Below are 10,753 nucleotides of genomic sequence, written 5' to 3'. Positions count from 1 at the left end.
TTTGGTGCTGAGAAAATGTAGTATATCATTTTGTCTAACACGACGAAAAACACATATTTTAATTGAAAATTCGGCATCAAGGAAGAAGAAATAATATAGTATAGTATTTATTTATCCAACCTAATTGAGGAAAATCAGTGTTTGTGGATTATATAACATTAAAAAATGGATTCATGATGAAACAGTAAGTTTGAGACCAATGTTTGAAGGCTTTTTTATACCCAAAAACTAGAAATATTTTTGTCATTTTCAAGAGCTCAAAAAGTGCTGAAATTTGAATTTGCGATAGAAGCGATTTTAATATTCGTAAAGAACATAAAAAAAGGCATGGAGTGGTATGTTCACTTTATTTGTAAGTCAAAAATGTGAAGAACAAAAAATTTACCAAAATTTCTTAATTGTCAAGAAACAAAATCTAGAATCATAGAAACTACTCGGATTAAAAAAAAAAGAAAATGTGCCTTGTCAAGGCTTTGTGCTTTGCAATCGATTTCTTGTAGCCTATACAGTCATACACAAATTCTTGTTTTTAGATATTGCAACCCAACAATATTGAGGCACCACAAAGTTACACCCATATTCATAATGGGGGACCATGTAATGTTTCAAGGGAATGGTATAACCTGATCGAAAAAAAAATTACAGTTGAGATTCTCATTTCGAAAAATTTTTCTAGGCAACCCATGGCTCTCACAATTTGAGCCTTGACGATTTGTGTATGACTAAGCCTATTGTTCCTTTATGTGGGGATAATTTGCTGTCTGTGTCTCTTGTGTGTGTGTGTGTGTGTTAAATATTTGAGTTTCGTATAGGCTATGTTTTAAATGATATGAGAATATAGCTCGTTAATATTCTTTTTTCAACTTTATAAAACAGTACCAGTTTCACAAAGAAAAGAAATTCTATTATTACTATTATAGGTGTCTCTTGGCATGAAGTCCATATATTTTGTTTTGTTGTATGCATGCACCTTGCTCAATTATCTAGGTGCAGTGGCTCCCATTGATTAGATAAACACCACGTGGTAAAATATCATTTTTATTTATTTAAAAATTAACGACGCTTCTTGACTACTATGGTTCCTGCGTCGGCCCTGCAGTGCATTCCTGCAGCGTGATTCAATCTCTGGGTCCCGTATTACCAAGCTAAGGTCAAATCCACTGCGTCACCACAGGACGGTAAAATATCAATGTCACGTTTCTTCTGAGTTTTGAATTTCGTGTTTTTTCGCCTCCTATCTATTTTGTACTAACTTTACAGATGGCAATGCAACTTTACGCTATATTATGACCGCAAGAGGCCTACAACATGCACTTAAATAAATATGTAAAGGAAATCTTAGAACTCTAGAAGAGGAAACAAAAAAACTACAATTCTCTCTACTTGCTACCTCCTGACGTCCAGTCAAATCTTATTGTACCACATTTCGTAAAAATGTACCAGGAAATTTCTGATTGTACCAGAATGGACCTTAAGAGGTGAAATGTACCAAAATGGTACAATTGTACCGCTGTTGGCAATACTGATATAGACACTGTTGCGCAGAGTCGTATCTTGCCCATAGAAGGATTTCAACACACATCTCCAGACTAGGCGTTAACCTCCGGTGCTCCCACAGCCAATCCTGGCTCTATTCCAGGAGTGAAAACAGAAATTTCAGTTATGAGTTGTGACCACTAATTTCTGTGTGTCTGTATAGGCTATGGTGTCTGGTTTTGACAAAGCGGCCATTAATGTCGCAGCGATAGCTGTGTTTTGCTTTTGAAGAATGTTTGTGCAACTGTGTGTCTATTTAGGCTGTGGATGGGATGTAACACTAAGTCAAAAGACACTAATCCAGGTTGTCAAAAGGGCGTATGAGCAGTATCTCAGGAATGACCAAGGGGATTAAATTGAAACTTTGTCGGGCATGTTATGGGGACGCTGAATTAAATTACAAGAATTTAAGTGTACTCAAGTTGTCAAAGCGATAATATGTCACGAACGGATAAGTGTATAGTTGAAACTTTCGTGGCATGTTGAAGGTATGTTAACTATATTAAAAGACAATATGTGTATCTTTGTTGTCAAAATAACGTGTCTGCAATATTTCAGGAACGGCAAAATTAAAACTTCCAGGCCAAATTGAACTAAATTAAAATGCACTATATGCTTCCAGGTTGTCAAAAGGATGTTGCATACATGCAACATCTCAGGAATCAATAAGTCTATAAAATTGAAACTTTTAAGAATGGTGAGGGGGAGTGCTGAACAAAATCAAAAGACCATGTGTGTATACAGGTAGTCAGAAGGGCGCGCTTGTAGTATGTCAAGAGCGGCAAAGTGTATTAAGTTGAAACTTTTGGGGATTCCCCAAGATGATACTAAATTAAATTAAAATACACTGTTGTATCAGCTGCATGATTATCAATATAGCATGTCTGCAATGCCTCAGGAGTAGCTAATGATATTAAACTAAAACTTTCAAGGGATGTTAAGAGGGACGTTGAACTAAAGCAAAAGACACTATATGCGTCCTAGTTGTCGAAAGGCCGTATCTAAAGTATCCCACGAGTGGCTTGCGATATTAAGCTGATACTATCAAGGGATTGTGAGGGTTATGTTGAAAAAAAAATCAGAAGACACTATATGCATCCAGGTTGTCAAAAGGGCATATATGCAATATTTCAGGAGCGGTTTAGAGTATTGAGTTGGAACTTCCTGGGATTCTCGTGAAGGATACTTAATTAAATCTAGAGACGCTATTTGCAAGGTGGATTTTGAATTAAATCAAAACTCACTCTGTGGATGTCTCAGGAACTGCTAAGATAAGTCATTTTATTAGACAGTGAAAAACAATGGTTCAAACTTTGGATATTTATCTGCTGATGACTGTCTCTGTGTATGTAATGAAAATATCCATAATACTACAAGCGCGCCCTTCTGACTACCTGTATACACACGTGGTGTTTTGATTTTGTTCAACACTCCCCCTCACCATTCCTAAAAGTTTCAATTTTATAGACTTATTGATTCCTGAGATGTTGCATGTATGCAACATCCTTTTGACAACCTGGAAGCATATAATGCATTTTAATTTAGTTCAATGTCTTTTAATATAGTTAACATACCTTCAACATGCCCTTCAACTTGCGATATTGTACCGCTGTTGGCAGTACTGATATAGACACTGTTGCGCAGAGTCGTATCTTGCCCATAGAAGGATTTCAACACACATCTCTAGACTAGGCGTTAACCTCCGGCGCTCCCACAGCCAATCAGCGCCCATTAGAGTATAGGTTTAGAGTTATGAAAATATCCATAATTTTTTATTAGTGTTTTTCACTGTCTAAAAAAAGGATATATCCCTATTTGAACTGTTATTTGTATGTTATATGGCCTTCGAAAATACTTACTACTACTTCTACTACTGCTAATTTCTCACTGTAGCACAAAGCCGCCTGAGGCCAACACAGCTACGCACGCTCCTCCTCCAGCTTAATCTATTTAAAGCCTCCTTCTTTACACCCTCCCAGGAAGTTCCAATTTCCTTTAAATCTTTATTTATCACATCCTCCCAACCCAGACAGGGACGACCTGCTTTCCGTGTAGCCCCAGACGGTTGGCCAAAAAGGACAATCTTCGGTAACCTGTCATCCTTGATCCGTAGAACGTGGCCTAGCCATCTCAACCTTTCTTTCATTATAGCCCTAGAAAGCGGGATTGAACCACATTTTTCGTACAACCTAACCTACTGTTTGGAATACGGTCAGTCAGCCGGGTACCCAGAACAATCCGTAGGCAATTTCTCTGGAAAACATCTTGTAAATTTTCATCTGCTTTTCGAAGCGCCCATGCTTCAGAGCCATATTTGACCACTGTCATCACTGTAGCTTCCAATATTCTAATCTTGGTTTGCAGACTTATCTTTCTATTCTTCCAAACTTTTTTTAACTGTGAAAAAACACCCTGAGCCTTAGCTATTCTACTTTTAACATCTTCACTGCTTCCACTATCTTTCCTAATAATACTACCAAGGTAATTGAAGCTCCCAACCTGATCAATCTTTTCGTTACCTAATGTCACCTGTTCATCTTAACATATTCCTAGCCTTAGTGACTTAATCTTCTTAACATTAATTTTCAAGCCTATTTTAGCACCCTGAACTCGCAAAACCTCTAAAAATTCATTCATTTTCTCTCACACTTTCATCTAATATGCTTAAATCATCAGCATGAAAATACCTATTGCTAAGGGTATTAAGACAAGACTTGTTGAAGGGACTGTTGAACTGAATCAAAAGACACTATGCTCATTAAGGTTGTCAAAAAGGCTTGTCTACAATGCCTCAGTTACAGATAAGGGTGTAAGGAACATAGCTATTTATTTGAAAGAATATTGACCTGGGGTATCAAGCAGATTTGAAATTTTGACTTGATGGGACCAATACGAGTTTATCAAGGACAAAAAAGATTGAAAAAATGTGGTTGTATTGATTTTTAGTGTGAAATATTCGTTTTTAATGTTGATATGCTCAAAGTTTCACGCCATGGATATCACTCAATTAAATTTTTAGAACCAAGGGAACCTTGACTGTACACAAATCTGATTTCATTGATTGTTGATGTCCTATTTGTATTTCTGTATTTTTGTATATTTTTGTATATTTTGTATTTTTGATTTTGAAGTAACAAAACCCTTTTTCTAATAAATGAGCTCGAAATGCACTTGTTCAAACAAATAAATGGATAATTTGATTTATTGATTCTATTAGCGTTGATTGGTTTGATTTCAAATCAGATTTAGAATCAGAAAATATGCATTTAAACGCAAATATCTTTCAATTCTGGAAAAATTAAAATTCTAAAACATTAATTTTTAATGATTTTATTGGTTTGGTTTAAAATTTTATTCAAATAACTACCCTGGAAAAGTTGTTTCCAATATAGTTAAAGCGATATGGTTTTTTATATTATAATGGTTTTTATGATATTGATTTTAAATTATTCAATGCTAATGGTTCGAATGATTGGACCGAAGCTCTTCGGAGTCTGGTTCAAATTTTAAGCGAATTAGTTAATTGGAAACTTACATAACAAAATGGGCCTTAAAAATAAGGAAAAATAATGAATTCAGTTTTTAATCAAAAAACTCCAACTGAAGGTATGCTGGTTTTTGTTGTAGCGAGGACAAAAATTTGAAAAGGGAATGTGGACGAAAAATCATCAAAATAAGCACTTAAGAACAAGGCAACAAACAGCCGAAGAAGGTGTAGTCTTTGTTTGTAGGTTTAGCTGGCATTAAGAATCAACATTTTGTGAATGTATTTTTTACAGTTGAAAAGTCATATCCCATTAGCTGATTAATTTTCCTTTATTTCACGGCTTATTAACTGACAAAATATGGCACTGCCCTAAAAACTTCATAGTTTGAAACAGTCAAAAGAAAAATTTAGAAAATCGTGTTTTTCATGTGGGCCCTAGGACCTAAGATAGGCCGAGGGTGCAAACCAGTTTGTATTTTGATGTCCTTGGTACTCCCAACAGCTAGCCATATAGGAAGGGCCAGTGCTCTTTGAGGACTGGTTCAAAATTTGAGTGAACTGGTACGGTTAAGTGGTACTGGTACAATGTTTTTCACCCTTGTATCTGATTTTATTTGAGTTCAACTTATAGCATACGTTGTTGTAACGGCATACCCTCTGTTTTAGCTGATGGCATTACATATACATTTGGAATTCTTTATGTTGAATATCTTTGGTACTTTGGAGAAAGTAAAGGCGACACTGCTTGGATTGCTTCTATATTAGTTGGTGTTACTCTTGGATCAGGTACATATTGTACATCTTTAGTTTTTACTATTTCTTTGATTTTTGCTATCTCTTCTATCCTTGTTTTATTCTACTATCTTGTTTGTTATAGGATGTTTGGTTTGTCTTACTATTTTGTTTTAGCATCTTTGATTATGTTTACTATCTCATTTGGCCCACTATCCTGTTTGGCGAAACTCTAGCTAATTGACTTCTTGCTATCTCGGAAAGGGTTTAGGTTAGGAAACTAAAACTTTCAGGGATGGGTCTACAGGCTAAAGTATGTCCCTAGAAGGTATTTTGAAGTACCTACCTCTACTCCTTGTCCCTCTAGAGGGTCCTGAAATTTTCCTACATGACAGGTTTCACCTATTGAAATTTCGACAAAACAATATTTTACCTTAATTTTCAGTTACTAGTCGCTTTTTCTCTGCCATTAGTTCTGAAAATGCAGTTCCTGTTATTTGAGTAGAATTCTGAGCCATATCAATGTTTTTTTTTTCAAAATTTAGGAAATGTATTTGCATATCTTCAAAACCTTATTGAGCAAAGTTATGAAGCTGAAAACAATTTTCTTGTACCTCAATTAAGCAGAAGATCTATTTTGCAAGGTTTCACTTTTATAACACATATTTTTAAAGGTTATCAAAGGTCAGGGCCCTCTAGAGGGAGAAGGAGTGGAGTTAGTTGCTTCAACATACCTTCCCGGGACATACTTTAATCTGTAGATCCATCCTGAAAGTTTCATTTTCCAAACATAAACCCTTTCTGAGATAGCAAGAAGTCAATTAACTAGAATTTTACCTCTTATTTTTACTATCTCTTTCTCTTTACCATCTCCTTGCTTTTTACCGTCCCTACTATCTTTGTTTTATTTGGCTGTCTTGCTTTTTTATTTTATTTGCTTTGTTTTGCGATCTCTACTATCTTTTGTTTTGCTATCGTTGTTTGTCTTACTCTCTCTATTGATTTACTATGTTGTTTTTACTATGTCTTTATTTTTGTTACAATCTCTACTATCATCGTTTTATTTTACTATCTTGTTTGTTTTACTTTGTTTGGTGTGTTTTGTTGTCTCAACTATCTTTGCTTTTTACTCTCTTTGTCCTTTTTTTTACCTTGTTTGTCGATTTACTGTCTTGTTTTTTCTTTGTGTTGGACGAAGTCAGTCCAATAAAGGTGTTTGCCGTCTGGTAGATTATAGTGCTAAGTTTTGCTACTTTGTACACGCTACATTATCTTGCCAGAGTTACGCCTTCATATGTTGTGGGCCACAGTATAAATATTATAACAGTAGCAAAAAGCCATTTACTCTTCATTAAAGATTTTTGGGACACATCAGTCGACACCTCTCGTCACGACTCCGCCTTCGCGTACACGTAAGGACAAATGATACATACACTATGATTTGATTGAATGTAAAGTAGCAACTGAAGCTATTGCTCTGACATAGTGGTAGCTTCTCAATCAGCGCGCTATGATGTGTCCCATTTCTAAACCAAATTTTCGCTACTTTTATATTCATACTGTGGCTGTGAACCGAAGAACATGAGAAAACTCTAAGCGTGGAAATCGGTGCTAGTGTCGACAAGAAAAATCACCAACGTCATATAGCGGTCGAAGACTTTGTCTGACCCTAAACTGTAGCATAAACAAGATTTATGTCACTTGTTGTGGCTGGATTCCCTGAGTTCGTTGTTGATTGTAACCCTTGACTTTCTTCATAAATATCATTTAGACTCGTTGACAATGCGCTTTTGTGACGGAGCGAGTTGTGATGGTTGTTTATCTGATTTTTTATCAGAATTACCTGTAGGTACATAAAGTGAGGTTTTTTTAAAAACCAAACTTGAAAATCTTTTTCTTGCGTATGAGCGGCTGTCACTGGACAGTAGTTAAAGATGGCAAGGCTTGTTTCGTGGGTTGTATATCTTCTCTTAAAAATGAATATTTTCCGAATTAGTGGGAAGGGGACTGTATCTTTTGTAAATGGACAAGAAATTTGAAATATGCGTTAACGTACTGATTAACTTCTCTTTTAAAGTTAAAATCCGAGTAATGTCTGGGCTTGTAAGAGGAACTGCTGCGATGGCCCTCTGCTATCGACGTTACAACAGCTAGAAGAGTATCATTTAGAAGGAGGGTCAGGAACAATAGGAGACTAATCAAAGGTTTAGAACAATGTATTTGTAGTTACCTAAGAAGCATAATGGCATTGGGAATTAGACGAGGCAAGGAAAATGATTGTGTTAACAGAGTTGGTCCAGCCTCGTGATGCAGATTAAGGTCTTTTCACAGTAGATATGGCTGGCTTAAACAGTAGAAATGGCCGTATTTCAAATAGTAGGCTGTACTAAAAGAGTGGTTCAGACCCGCTTTCAAGGGCTATAATGTGAGAAAGGTTGAAATGACTCAGGCACGCTTTGCATATGAAGGAGGATAAATCGGCTAAGATCGTCCTTTTCGGCCAACCATCTATGGCCCAACGAAAATAGTCTGTCCCCGAATAGGGTGGAAGAAGGTAGTAAGTAAAGATTTAAGGGAAATTGGAACTTCTCGGGAGGGTCTAAAGAGAAAGGCTTAGAATAGACTAGTATAGAGCTGGAGCGTGTGTAGCTCTGTTGGCCAATGGAATCAAGGGACACTTTTTAGCACGAAAGTATGAAAAAGTAATCTCCGTTTTTTCTTTGGTAGGACCAATAGCAAGTGCCTTTACAAATAAGTATGGATGCCGTCCAGTCACTATTGCTGGAGCTATTATTTCTTCAATTGGAATGGGGATCAGCATGTTTGCACCGAGCGTCGCCTTTCTATATTTAAGTGTTGGCCTATTGACAGGTAAGTGTATTCATCCAACTGAAAGGCACAATCGTTTTGTAAAGGCTGTGTATATTTTGAATGTGGAAATCGTTTAATTTTTAATTTGGATTAATTAAATTAATCTAAAGAAATTGAATTATTTGTCTGATGAAGTTAGTTTAAATCAGTTTAGTTTAAATTTCTACTATCGGTCTATTAATAGGTATGTTTTTTTTATCCGACTAAAGGCGTAATCGTTTTGAAAAAGGATGTGTATGTTTTGAATGAGGATATCGTCTTATTTTAATTGGATTAATTACATTAAGCTGACTAAACAAAATTATTTTTCTGATTAAATTAATTTAAACCAGTTTTGTTTAAATTCCTACTATCGCTCTATTGACAGGTAAGTTTGTTTATCCAACTGAAAGATCTAACCCTTTTGAAAGCAAAATGTATGTTTTGAATGTGGAAATCTTCTCATTTTAAAATTGGATTAATTAAATTAATCAAAATAAATTAGATTGTTTTCTGGTGAAATTAATTTAAATCAGCTTAGTTTAAATTTCTACTGTCGGTCTATTGACAGGTAAGTTTTTGTATCCAACTGAAAGGTCTAATCAAACAGTTCGTGGTAACGAACTGTAGTAAGGAGCGACCCGGCTCAATAGTAACCAAAAGTCTAAAAAATGGAATTTTGGTACCAAGAGCAAGATCAAAAGAATCGCATTTTAATGCTGATTTTAAATATATAAGTTTCATCAAGTTTAGTCGTACCCATCAAAAGTTACGAGCCTGAGAAAATTTGCGTTAATTTAGAAAATAGGGGGAAACACCCCCTAAAAGTCACAGAATCTTAACGAAAATTACACCACCAGATTCAGCATATCAGAGAACCATACTGTAGAAGTTTCAAGCTCATATTTACAAAAATGTGGATTTTTTTTTTGCCAGAAGGCAGATCACGGATGCGTGTTTATTTGTTTGTTTGTTTGTTTTTTTACTTTTTTTTCCCAGGGGTCATCGTATCGACCCAGTTGTCCTAGAATGTTGCAAGAGGGCTCATTCTAACGGAAATGAAAAGTTCTAGTGCCCTTTTTAAGTGACCAAAAAAATTGGAGGGCACTTAGGCCCCCTCCCACGCTAATTATTTTCCCAAAGTCAACGGATCAAAATTCTGAGATAGCCATTTTATTCAGCGTAGTCGAAAAACCTTATAACTATGTCTTTGGGGACGACTTACTCCCCCACAGTCCCCGTGAGAGGGGTTACAAGTTCAAAACTTTGACCAGTGCTTACATATAGTAATGGTTATTGGGAAGTGTACGGGCGTTTTCAGGAGGACTTTTTGTTGGAGGCAGGGGTTGAGAAGAGGGGGATATGCTGGGGGAACTTTTCATCGAGGAATTTGTCATGGGGCAAGAAATTTTCCATAAAGGGAGCGCAGGATTTACTAGCATTACTTAAAAAGAAAACAATGAAAAAGTTTTTTTTCACCTGGAAGTAAGCAGCAGCATTAAAACTTAAAATAAACAGAAATTATTTCCCATATGAGGGGCTCACCTCTTCCTAATACCTCGCTCTTTACGCTAAAGTATTTTTAATAATTTCAACTATTTATTCTGCGGCTTTTGCGATTCAGGGGTCATTCTTAATGAATTGGGACAAAACTTGCGATTTAGTGTAAAGAGCGAGGTACTGACGAGGGGGCGAGCCCCCTCATATATGTGATAAAAACATAAGAATACAAAAGTTCTTTACGTAAGCTAATTTATAAGTTACGTATATCTTTTACTTATAAAAAGATTCGTAAAAAATTAAAAGTTCTAGTTGCCTTTTTAATTAATCGAAAATCGGAGGGCAACTAGGCTTCCTCCCCCACTCTTTTTTTCTCAAAATCATTCGATCAAAATTATGAGAAAGCCATTTAGCCAAAAAAATTAATATACAAATTTCGTTTTAATTATTCCTCTGCGGAGAGCCAAAATCAAAACATGCATTGATTCAAAAACGTTCAGAAATTAAATAAAAAAAAAAAACAAGTATTTTAAATGAAAGTAAGGAGCGACATTAAAACTTAAAACGAACAGAAATTACTCTGTATATGAAAGGGGCTTTTCCTTCTCAACGCCCCGCTCTTTAGCTAAAGTTTTTTTACTGTTTTAA

At 35.7% G+C, this 10,753-nt stretch overlaps 1 protein-coding gene across 3 annotated transcripts in view; it reads left to right on the top strand.

Annotated features, from left to right (window-relative positions):
• Nucleotides 1-10,753, top strand: part of LOC136030856 (monocarboxylate transporter 3-like) — a 120,128-nt gene that overhangs the window by 42,519 nt on the left and 66,856 nt on the right. For all 3 annotated transcript variants that reach the window (XM_065709912.1, XM_065709914.1, XM_065709913.1), the window contains 2 exons: nt 5,690-5,809; nt 8,483-8,626. In XM_065709912.1, coding sequence (XP_065565984.1) covers nt 5,690-5,809; nt 8,483-8,626 — 264 coding nt within the window. The remainder of the gene's footprint in view (nt 1-5,689; nt 5,810-8,482; nt 8,627-10,753) is intronic.

This window comes from Artemia franciscana, chromosome 9 (assembly GCF_032884065.1).
Source record: "Artemia franciscana chromosome 9, ASM3288406v1, whole genome shotgun sequence".
NCBI lineage: Eukaryota > Metazoa > Arthropoda > Branchiopoda > Anostraca > Artemiidae > Artemia > Artemia franciscana.
This window is presented reverse-complemented; position numbering and strand designations above follow the sequence as displayed.